Here is a 12,418-nt window from a genome sequence, read left to right as displayed (position 1 = left end):
TCTATGTAGAAATGAAAAGTGAATCAAGGAAGTTGATGTGTGTGTTTGTGTCTGTCTGTCTGTGAGAGAGAGAGAGAGACAGACAGACAGAGACAGAGAGAAGAAGAGAAAGACAGAGACAGAAAGAAAAGAGAAAGAGGGTTAATAGTGTACATTCCCCCCAAAAAAGCAGATGTCATATAGGAGAGTGGAGAAAGCAGCTTCATAGAAAACCCAGGGAGCAATATACAGGAGGAGGACATGGTCAGCAGTGTCAAATATCGCTGCGAGGTCGAGAACAATAAAGACCAAGAAATGTCCAATAGATCTGGCAATTATAAGATCAATGATTACTCCAGAGAAAAGTTTCAGTTGAATGATGAGGTCAGAAGCCAGATTACAAAGGGTTGAAAAGTGAGTGAGAGAAAGGAAGTAAAATAAGTGAGGAAAGAGCTTTTTTAAAAAATTGACTTTGAAAGGAAAGAGAAATGATGATATTGTGGGGGGCTGGAAGGGTCAAATGAAGGCTTTTTTAAGGATGATAGAGAATAGAAAGCACAGCAGAGAAAAAGCCTGTAGACAGGGAGAGATTGAGGTTAGGGAGAGGGGAAATGATGGTGAGAGTAATCTGGAGACGATGGAAGGGAATGGGAACAAGGGTACAAGAAGTGAACTTGATCTTGGATAGAAGAGCCCTCTTTTTATCAGAGAACAGAACTAAATAGGAGAAAATTTGAGATAACATCAAGGGATTTTGAGATTTAGAATACTTGTGGTTAATGGCTATTTTGTTTGTGGTGAACTATGAGACAAGTTCCTGTACTGAAAGGAAATAGTGAGGGAAATGATGTGGAAGGATTGTGGAGAGGGAACAAAGTTTGGAACAGCTACTATGCAGAATATGATGGAGAATTGATTAAGGAAAAGTAAGAGGATTATTTTGTGGGAATGAGAACTGAATTGTGATTAGGGAATATAAATTTATAGTGAGTCCAAGCATTGTTGTATGATTTCTTCCACCATTCTCCTCGGCAGAATATAACTATGAAGGAAGGAAATCAATGGTGGGAGTCTTCCAAATTAGACTTTGAAAAAGCGTTGGTAGTGATCACACTAGGGGCAAGAGATTAAAAATATAGAATAATATCAAATTGAAATAGTTAAGTAACTAGGGTCAACATGAGAAAGAAAGGAAGGTGAAAGCAAAGTAGATATAGTGGCCTGGAGAGCATTGACTGAAGAATAGATTTAGGCCTAAGAGGCTGCCCAACTTTTAGAGAGTGTCTAAACAAGCATGGAATATGAACATAATGGAATATTCTTATGCCATGAGAAATAATGAAACACAATTTCAGAGGAAGCCGAGAAGACCTCTATGATCTGTGACACAGAGCAGAACTGGGAGAACGATTTACAAAATGACAACAATATTCAAGAGAAAAAATAGTTTTGAAAGGCTATAGAACTGTGATTAATGCAATCATAAACCACATGTCCAGAGTCCTGGAGAGAAATTATACTATTCGCCTCCTTCCAAAGAGATGGCACAAGCATTTTTGGACATGGTCAGTGGGGGAATTTGTTTGCTTGACTTCATATGTTTGTTGTGATGGTATTTTCTTCATTTGAGGAGGGCAGTGGGAGAGACAATAAATTTTGCAAAAATAAATTCATAATTAAAAAAATAGTTAAGAGATATAACTCATAAGGAGGTATGAAATGATGAAAGATTATGACCGGATAGAGGAATTTCAAAGTTCTTGGTCCTAGAAGTGGGACATTTGTAAATTGTGGTGAAATAAAGGCTATGACTTTCTAAATGTGGCTGAGAAAGGAAGTGAAGGAAATAAATAAGGAGGCCATAGTATTTTATGGCAATATGACTAAGCATATCTATGTTCCTTGGTAGAAGGGTAGCAATGAGATGAAGACTAAGACAGAGACTGAATTCCTAGAGAGGGACAGAGAAAATGATTAGGGTAAGGGTGAGGAAACTGGTATCTATAGATAATTGCTCCCAGGTTCTTATTTGAGTAATACACTTTCCTAGGCCAGTCTTAAGGGGGAAAAGTAGTTGCAGAGGGATGGCAACAGGAGGGTCTGGAGATGCTATTGGGGAGTATATTGTTTCTCTGCAATAAAACAGTGTTTTATAGAAGGGTTGGATGTCACCTTTTCTTTGTATTTAATTATCTAGTGTCTATAGATAATCTAGGGCAGCAAGGTAGCTCATTGGGTAGAGTTCTGGACTTAGAGTCAGGAAGACTCAAGTTCAAATGTGGCCTCAGACATATACTAGTTGTGTGACCCTGGGCAAGTCACTTAACCTGATTTGCCTCAGTTTTTTCATCTGTAAAATGAGGTGGAGAAGGAAATGGTAAACCACTCCAGTATTTCTGCCAAGAAAACCCCAAATGAGGTCATGCAAAGTCAGACTTGAAAGAAAATACTCAACTACAAAGTACATTGCCAGTAATCAGTAAATAGCTGATTGATTGAAATAGGCAATTCTCTTTTTTCACTTAATAGTGTTTTGTTTTCTCCAATTACATGTAAAGATATTTTTTAACATTCACTTTTATAAGATGTTGATTTCTAATTTTTTTCTCTCTCCTCCATCTCCTTTTAAAGATGGCAAACAATCTGATATACATTATACATGTACAGTCACACTAAACATATTTCCACATTAGTCATTTTGTTAAAGAAGAATCAGTACCAAAAGAAAAAGCCAAGAAAAAACAAAACAAAACATCTGCATTCAGATTTCTTAATTCTTTGCATGTGGTTAGCATTTTCCATTGTGAATCTTTTGGAACTGTCTTGGATCATTGCATTGCTGAAAAGGCTAAATCTGTCATAACTGATCATCACATCTTGTTGTTAGTGTGTATAATGTTCTCCTGGCTCTGCTCATTTCACTCAGCATCAGTTCGTATAAGTCTTTACAGGTTTTTCTCAAAGCTGCCTGAAGCAGGCAATTCTTTTAAAAACTCTGACCCTGGACCTTGTCAAAACATGTACTCTGCTTGAATTTAGGGGGACTCCAAGAGGCTGACTAAAACCTCCTCCTCCTCTGCAGCAATAGTGGGTATGAGCAGAAATTCCACCCACAGTTATGTGTGTATGGGGGTTAAGTTGGACTTGTGAAATATTTGTTTTCTTAATTTGTCATGAAATGTTTGTTTTCTTAATTTGTCTGTAAGCATCATGTGTTCATAATTTCTGAAAGGATATTTTGAATATGTATTTCCTACTAGTATGCAAATGACTGAGTTAGAAGTATTCTTTCCCAAATGTAGTCTACCATGGAGTAGAGTAATATTTTTCCTTCGTAAAAAGTAGACAAGATGATACAATTGCCTTTTCATTATATTTATAGTACTTATGGATGCAGTATGTATATTATGCTAAAATTCAGTATCTTGTTATACATTTATTTTTATAAAGATCTGTTTTATTGTATCATTTAGAGCTGCACGATCTTGTTTTTGCACAAAAGTCTTGTAAAGAATGTGTATATTGTACCTGCCAAATATGAGAAGAAGAAGGAGTGTATGAAGACATTGGCAAACATGATCTTGGGAGTCAAGTGGCCATTGGATTTTTTTTTAATATCGATGCCTGAGAATCAGAAGGTGTGGTGTTCTTCTGTACATCAGGAATAAGTTCCTTTCAGTGGTGCCTGCAGTGCAAAAACATTACTTTTCATTTCTTATTTTTGTGTTAAAGAAATAGTTCTGTTGAGATTTTCACCTGCTGTGTAATTGAAACTCAATTACTTACAATTTATATCTATAAAGTTCTGGAGGTCATTTTTGAAAACAAGAGGGTTCTGAATTAAAATATTTTTGTATAAGCAACAAGTCATAAACACAGTTGTCTAAAGCTTTACAAAGTTTATATAGTAACGTGCATTATCAGTGAAGTTAATTAAGCTTGTTAGGAAGTTATAAAAATAGATATTTTAATTCTCTAAGCTTAATAAAAGCTCTAACCCTACCACTCCAAGTATTTCTGTTCTGAGGGTGTAAGGTTGTGATATAGAGGCAACATCTGAGGGATGGGTAGGATTGATTAGTCTAAGTATCTAAGTCTAAGTCTTTGCTAAAAGGAAAAGAAGGAAGTAGTGGATTTTGATGGCCATGAAAGCTGAATGGTTCAGTTTTTATAGAGGAAAATTAGACTAAGTTCAAGTATACTGTAAATTCAGTAGCTCACATTTAATAGCCTGTCTCTGTTTACAAAAGGGGATGTATCTAAACTATCCCTAATGGCAGAAGCAGGTTTGGCCTTGAATCCAGTGCTCCTGACTGATTCACAGCTTCTTTCTCTACACTGTCCTTGCTCCAAGGTGCCCCTAGTTAAATTCGGGCAATCTGCTTAACCACTTTCAGCCTCAGTTTCTTCATCCGTAAAATAGAGATAAAAACAGCACTTATCTTATGGGATTGTGGTGATGATCAAATGAAATGATAGATGTAAAGTACTTCATAAACCTTAAAAAGCTACATAAATGCTTGCTTTATTATCAGGAGACAGCAGGGGTTGAAAAACTAAAGGTTTTGCTGAAGCTTTGACTGGAGGCATGAAGATGCAGAAAGCTCAGTAGGAGAGTTTGCTATGATTGAGGAGAGAGTTATAGAGAGACCAGCTGCTGCTCAGGACAGAGAGAGGTCACACTGTCCCCTGGGAACCATGCTGTTTGCTCCAGCTCTGCCTGCTGAGAGGATCTCTGGGAGCAGAGAAAAGGGGAAGCTCTGGCTGGGGATCTGGTCACCTTTTCTACTGACTGGCTCTCCGATCCCTCATTGCCAACTTTAGTAGTCAAGGTGGATGAGCAAATGGGACCTAAAGTCTCAGAGGACCATCCCATTGTTGTCTGTCCCCAGTAAGTGCCTCACTAGGTGCTTAATAAAAAAATTTAAATTGAATCAGAACAAAAATTAAAAAGCCTGGCCTTAGATCTGTCCTTTAGTACATCTGGGATCTTGGGCTAGCCACATATCATTTCAGGGTCTTCCTTGTTTCATCTGAGAACAGGGTTAATGATACTGCCCAGTGCTACCATCTCTCATGATTGTTGTGGAGAAAAATAATTTGAAGGACTGAAAAGTGTCCCAAATGTTCGGCATTAAAAGGAGGTCAGAGAGTTAAAGCTGAGACAAAACTTTGAGATCTTATTTTATAGCTGAGTAAGGGAAAACCCAAAGAGGTTGAGTTGTTACCTGCTCTAAGTCACACAGGCAGGGAAGGAGAAAAGCCAGAAGTCAGACTCAGATCCTCTAGCTCCTAATCAAGCATTCTATCCATAGGGTTATTACCCTCTTCATTAGAGGCAAGTTGTTTGAAACTAATTAATGGGCTTAGCAGATTGACTGCTGGATCTGGGTTCAAAATTATTCTTTCTTACTAGTTGTGTGACTATGGATAAATCATTCATCTCAATCAGGATTAATAGCACTGGTGCCGTGTAGCTCATAGGCTTGTGAAGCTCATATTGTCCTGATGTGCGCAAAGTGCTTTGCAAACTTTAAAACACTATCTAAAGATTAGTTATTGTTGCCATTCTTTGGAGGAAAATAGCGTGAAGCAGAAGTAAGTTGTTGCAATGAGATGTATCACTGCTGTCCATAAGAATGAGGATGGTGGGTACCTTGTGAAACTGGTGAGGAGGCAAAGACTCGCTAAGAAAGAATACATTCCTGTGTTCTCACGATCTCATCAATTTTTTTTAAATTTCTCCCCCACCCCTCCTCATTAGTGCTCCGGAAGCCTCAAAGGCAGAACTTCTTAAACTTTTTTCATGTGTAACCCCTTTTGACCTGAGAAATTTTTTAGGCAACTCCAGGTATATAAGTATGTAAAATAAATATACAGATAAAACATTTATTGATAATAAATCATAATTACAGGAGCCCAACATTCAGTTATATGATCCCATATGAGGTCACAACTCAAGTTCAAAATGCTTTGCTCAAGGTGACTTTCATTCTGACCTCTTGAAAACCAGCAAGGGCTAGGTTTCTGGCTCTAAATAAATATGCATCTGTATATGTACATACATATATGTGCTTATATCTTGTGTATTTATGTATGGGTAGTTTTAATTTATACATATAATTTTACACACACACACACACACACACACACACACACACACACACACACACACACACATACCCTACCCCAAGCTACCAATAGCACAAAAGCTACTATTTTTGCCCTTGGACCCCAGTGCCTCCTATAGGAATTTGCACATAGAAAGTCCTTAATAAATTCTTACTGAATGAAACCATAGGGTGGTGAATAGAAGAGTTTATTTAGGGGGGTTCCCTCCATGGAGAGGAGCATTCCATAGTAGGCTGCCTCACATAGAACAGGCACCACAGAACTCTCCTTTTGTATCCCAGGCTTTTTGACAGACTCCAGTGAGGTGATCAAACATGGCACTCCAGGACATCATCCAATCAGTAAGCATTTATGAAGTTCTTTTATGTGTCAGACCCTTTGCTAGGTGCAGAGAATACAAAGACAAAAGCCGAATAGTTCTTTCTCTCAAGGAGCTGCACGAGACAAATCTGTCAATATGTGCCTTTATACAGAATAGATGCAAGGCAATTTTTGCTTTGCTAGTAGGGTGAGGGAGCAGGGATGAGGAAAGACGTCATGTAGAAGGTGGTTCTTGAACAAAATCTTAGAGAAAACTAGGGATTCTATAAGGTAGAGGTGAGAAAGAGTTTCTGTTCTAGACATGGGGCCCATCCAGTGGGGGCAGAAGCATCAAGAGGGAGGATGGACAGTTCTGTGAAAAAAAAAAAAAAAACAGTCAAAAAAGCCAGAGCATCTGGTCTGTGCTGTGAAAGAAAGGGAAATGTGTGGGATAAAGATGCAAAGGTATATTAAGTCCAACTTTTGAAGAGCACTGAATGCAAAAACAGTACCGAAAGGGGTGGTCAGGACAGTTGTGGTGAGGGGCAGTTTTTCTTCCAGAGGTTCAACTTCAAAGTGAGCCTCTCCAGAAGCATCCTGAGAATGGCAAGCCATGAGCTAGAGCCTCCAAGGGCTCAAGCCCCTTCTTCTCTTTTATTCCACTCCACTTCTACTCCCATCAGCATAAATGATTTCAACCCAAATCTATATTTGTTCAATCATTCTCATTTGTGTTTGACTTTGCATTCAGATCAACCTACTTTTAAGGTTTTCTTGGCAAAGATATTTTAGTATTTGCCATTTCCTTCCTACAGATTAGGACACTGAAGCAGAGTTAAATGACTTGCCCAGTATCACACAGCCAGTGTCTGTGGTCACATTTGAAATTAAGAAGAGGAGTCTTCCTGAATTCAAGCCCAACACTCCATCTACTGAGCTACCTAGATGCCATTTATCATTATTATTAACTATTAAGCACTGCTTTGTACCAGATCCCACACTTCTTCCCTCACTCCCAAATGAATGCCTCCATCTGTCATTGTTTTATGCTTTTGCCCATCATTTGCTATAGCTGCCAACAACTAGTTGTGAGAACATTATCATATCATTTTCCTTCTCTAAGCCTCAGTTTCTTCAGCTGTAAATTGGGAATGCTGGTACTGGTACTAATATACTTTTTGGCTTTAATTCCATGACTTCAAGTTGCTTGGCCCTTCCCCTTTTCCCTTCTACCTTCCTATCCTCCCAAACTGACTTCAGCCATGATATCTTTATTCCTACTTCTCCTTCTGTCCCTATCCCCATTATCTCCAATTCTTCCACTAGTTGCTAGCAAGTGGGCTTAGGATGTGGCAGCCATTGTTCCCCCAGCCATTCAGATTTTTACTTTTCCCCTTTCTTTATCCACAGGAACCATGAAGTGCCACATATCCACCAGCCACCTCTTCTTCTGGCTTTTCGTGGTCAACTCTGGATGCTGGGGTAAGTCTAGTCCTTTCTCTATCTGTGACCAGTCTGAACTTGGAAACCAGACCGATGACCGGGATAGTCCAGAGTTCGGATCAATGGGTGATCTCACCAGATGGAGATGCCCCATAACTTCTAAGAATCAGTACATTCTGGCCTCTGTTTTATTCTCACTTTGCTATTCACCTTAAACAAGATGCCTACCAGTGAGTCTCGGCCTTCTCTACAATATGGAGCTGAGAAGACCTTCTTCCTTAAGGTCTTGGACTCCAGGGAAAACCAGGAAAGATAGTCAAATTACTCAGGCTTTGAGTAGGAAGCACTGCTCTCCTTTTCTCTGGAGCAGTTGTGAGCCCCAAGATCATTTTTTCTTCATACACCCATGAACATTCTCTTGTTAAAGGCAGCTCCTGCCTCTTTTCTCCCACCTACATGCTATACTTCATTTGGCAGGAGAATCTGTCCTCCAAGATGTGGCCTTTTCCCTCCTCTATGAAACCTGGAACCACTGGAGTTGGCAAGGGAAGCAGTGGGATTAGGGCAACAGGTGTGCACTACAGAGCCTTGCAGAGGGCTAGGGCTTCTCCTGGGAGGAATCTGAGCACAGGCGTGCATAGAGACACCACCAAACATGCCTGCAGAGGAAGCCATGGGGAACAGGAGGCCTTGTTACCTTTGAACACAGCAGCCAGCCAGCCTCTTCCCCTAGGAGAAAGCCCCAGAGGAGCTTCTCAAGCTTTGCATTCTTTGTAGCAGAGGTTCTGTTCATGGGTCTGTGAATAACCTTCAGGAAGTCCATGAATCTGGGTGGGGAAAAAACACAACACTTCTTTATTTTCACAAACTTCTAGTTGAAAATTTGCATTTTTTTCAATTATCAATGTAGACCACAAACTTTATTCTGAGAAGGGTTAGGGAAGTATCATTGGGCCACCTACCAAAGAAGTCCAAGTCCCAAAAGATTTAGAACCCTTCCTTTATAGTGGTACAATTATTGTGGGGTTGATCTTCATGAAAGTACTTTTAGCTCTTCTAATCAAAGATGGCCCATAAATCCAAGGTGAGATTCCCAATAGGGAAGAAACTAAGACGCAGAGAGGTCACCAGAGCTGGGCCTATAACTGGTGTTCTTATTGAACAATTTTTTAAATTAAAATTTTTTTAATTTTAAAATCTATTTTTTCTTAACTTTTTTTTTGCATTGTGCATCTGATGAAGCCTTTGGAACCCTTCTCAGAATAATATTTTTAAATTTTAAATGCATAAAATACAATATATAAGATTACCAAGAAATATATTATATTGTGATGTATATATATTTATATTGTATATATGTATATGTGTGTATATTATATATGTGTATATAGATACATTGACATAGACATACACACATATATATACATATGTCTCTATAAATCTCTATCTATCTATAAATTTGTCTATCTATCTATCTATCCCTGTCACCAGACCCCAGATTAAGAAACCCTGGATGAAAAGATAGAAGCCATTAATTCATTGTCCCATTCTGCTCTTCTAGTTGGGAGCCTTCCCTGCTTAACCCAGCTTCTTAATTCTTCCCTTGTTTCTTTCTGATCTGGTTGATCCTGTGCATTAAGTACCATGGCATCTTGTGTGAGTTGCTTAGTGGAATGTGCTGCAGTTTAATTTGAAATCTTAACCTCAACCCCAGTGATCCTCAAACTGTTTAAATGGGGGGCCAGTTCCCTGTCCCTCAGACTGTGGGAGGCCCGACTATAGTAAAAACAAAAGCTCACACTCTGTCTCTGCCCCTCAGCCCATTTGCCATAACCTGGCAGGCCACATAAACGTCCTCAGTGGGCCACATCTGGCCTTTGGGCCATAGTTTGAGAACCTCTGCTCAATCCCATTCCTACCTTGGTTCTTTAAAAAACAGATTTTTTGGTATTTTGTTATTTTTTCCAAATATGCATAAAAACAATTTTTAACATTCATTTTTAAAAAAAGTTTGAGTTCCAGATTCTCTTCCACCCTTCTTCCCCTCTGCCCTCCCTGAGACAGCAAGCAATTTAATATTGGTTATACATGTGCAGTCATGCAAAACATATTTCCATATTAGTCATGTTGTGAAAGCAAACCCAGGCCAAAAAAGCCCTAAAAAATACAGAAAGTGAAAAACAGTATGCTTTGATCTGTGTCCAGACTCCATCAGTTTTTTCTCTGGAAGTGGGTAGGATTTTTCATCAAGAGATCTTTGGAATTAGCATGGATCATTGCAATGATTAGAGTAACCAAGTCTTTCATAGCTGATCACCATACAACGTTGCTGTTACCATTCCAATTCTCCTGATTCTATACTTTGATTTGCATCAGTTCATTTAAGTTTTTCCAGTTTTTTCATCATCAACCTGCTCATGATTTCTTTTATAGCACAATAGTCTTCCATTATAATCACATACTACAACTTATTCAGCTGCTCCCCAATTGATGGACAGACATCCCCCCAATTTCCAATTTTCAGCCACCACAAAAAGAGCTGCTGTAAATATTGTACATTTGTGTCCTTTTCTTAATCTCTTTGGGATATAGACCTAGTGGTTCCTTCCCTCACTCTTGCCAGCTAATCAAGCCTACCCATGTCTCCTTGGTCCTCAGCATTTCCCCAGAACACTTGATTCTGCTGGTGTCTACACTCTACTCTCTGCTCTCTGTTGTATCCAGGAAGCGTTTCCATTTTCTATCTGCTGACTTTATTGAAGAAACAATTGGAAAGGGGTGTTGAATGAAGTGGGTCTTGCCACTAGATCCCTCCCTAGCTCCTCTGCCCCTGTATTTCAACAGTTAAACAAGTACTTATTAGGTATATTTTGTGCCTACTAGGTATCTGTGTGAAGGCCTGGATAGACGAAGCTATACAAAGGCCTGCAAGAGTTAGCTTGCTGTTTCATGATATTTCTAGGTGGTGCTGCTCCAATAGGCAAGGTAACTCCTGAAAAATATCCAAGGGTTTCTTTCACTCAGGTTTATAAACTGCCAACTATAGCTTTGTACCTGGCTACTTGCAAGCTTCCATACCCCATCCCAAATCCCTCATCCCTATTCTAGCATGATGGGATTTAGTGAACAAGGCAGCGTTCATCTTTTCTATCTGCATGTGGTTGCATCTTCCAAGGTTCTGTCCTGGATCTTCTTCTTCTATACTATTATATCAGCTGCCTTCATCGCTTCACTTCTCATTTCTTTGCAGATGGCTCTCAGATCTGGTTGTCCAACTCAAACCTGTCTCCTGACCTCCAGTCCCATATCTCAAACTAACTGGAAGTCCTAGAGACATCTTAAACTCAGCACACCCAAACTGAATTCACCATATTTTCTTTCTAACTCTCCTGCTGTTGTGAAGGACATTACCATCCTCTCAGTCCCCTGGGCTTGTAACAGAGAGGTCATCTTCAGTGCCATACTCTCTCCCCCAATCAATTGTCAAGTCCCCCTGTCATTTCAATTTTCTTGACATATCTCATCTCTGCCCCCTTCTCTCCCCTGACATTGCCATCACTCTGATGCAAGCCCCTCATCACCTCACACCTGGGCCATTGTAACAGCCTGCTGCCTAAAGCTTCTCACTCCAGTCTATCTTACACTCTCCTGTCAAATTAATTTTCATAAAGTTTGAGTTTGACCAGGAAAACCCCCTATTTTATAAATTCCAGTGGTTTTCTGTTATCTCTAGGATCAAATGTAGAATCCTGTTTGGCTTTTAAAATCCTTCACAGCCCAGCCCCTTCCTCCCTTTCCAGTCCTCATACTTTACTCCTCTCCACATACTGTGGGACACAATGACACTCTTTGAAGTCCTTGAACAAGACTTGGTTCCATGAATTTTCTTCGGCTGTCCCCTCCTGCCTGTAAGTGTCTCCCTCTGCATCTCCTCATCTTGGCTACCTTGATTGAAATCCCACCTTCTACAGAAGCTGTTCCCAGTCCTCCTTAATCTTAATGCCTTCCCTCTGAGGTGATCCCTGATGGATCCTGTTTATAGCTTTTTGGTTCATACTTGTTTGCATATCATCTCTCCCAATAGACTGTGAGCATCTAGAGAACAAGAACTGTTTTCTGTTTGATTGTTTGTCTGCCTTTCCTTGTGTTCCCAGCACTTAGCACCTAATAGGTACTTAATAATTGCTATTGACTGACTAAAAATGAGAGGGAGTTAAAGAACTTTCCCAGAATCACACAGCTAGCAAGTCTGAGGCTGGATTTGAATTGAAATCTTCCTGGCACCAGCCTGGCAATCTCTCCATAGTGCCACCTAGTTTGGGCACAATAAAGTCTATCTTCCATCTTGGATCAAGAAAGCCACAATGTAACACTTCTCTATAGGTCCCTTGCCAGAATCCATATTTCCCCCACCTTATTCTCAGTGAGCCCCAACTCTCCCTGTATCTCTTCTCATTGTTGACATTATTCATTGGCAATTTAGGAAAAGCTCCATGTCCTGGTGGGATGGCATAAATTACTCCATTTATTTCATTGTTCCCTATCCAAGGAAACATTCCAGAAC

General features: G+C 39.7%; 1 protein-coding gene across 1 annotated transcript in view; it reads left to right on the top strand.

The window, feature by feature from the left end:
* The window catches only part of CDH23 (cadherin related 23), a gene marked incomplete in the record, with an annotated part of 580,971 nt that overhangs the window by 38,688 nt on the left and 529,865 nt on the right, over positions 1–12,418 (top strand). The window contains 1 exon segment of the mRNA XM_074284882.1: positions 7,822–7,893. Coding sequence (XP_074140983.1) covers positions 7,827–7,893 — 67 coding nt within the window.

This window comes from Sminthopsis crassicaudata, chromosome 2, assembly GCF_048593235.1.
Source record: "Sminthopsis crassicaudata isolate SCR6 chromosome 2, ASM4859323v1, whole genome shotgun sequence".
Lineage (NCBI taxonomy): Eukaryota > Metazoa > Chordata > Mammalia > Dasyuromorphia > Dasyuridae > Sminthopsis > Sminthopsis crassicaudata.
This window is presented reverse-complemented; position numbering and strand designations above follow the sequence as displayed.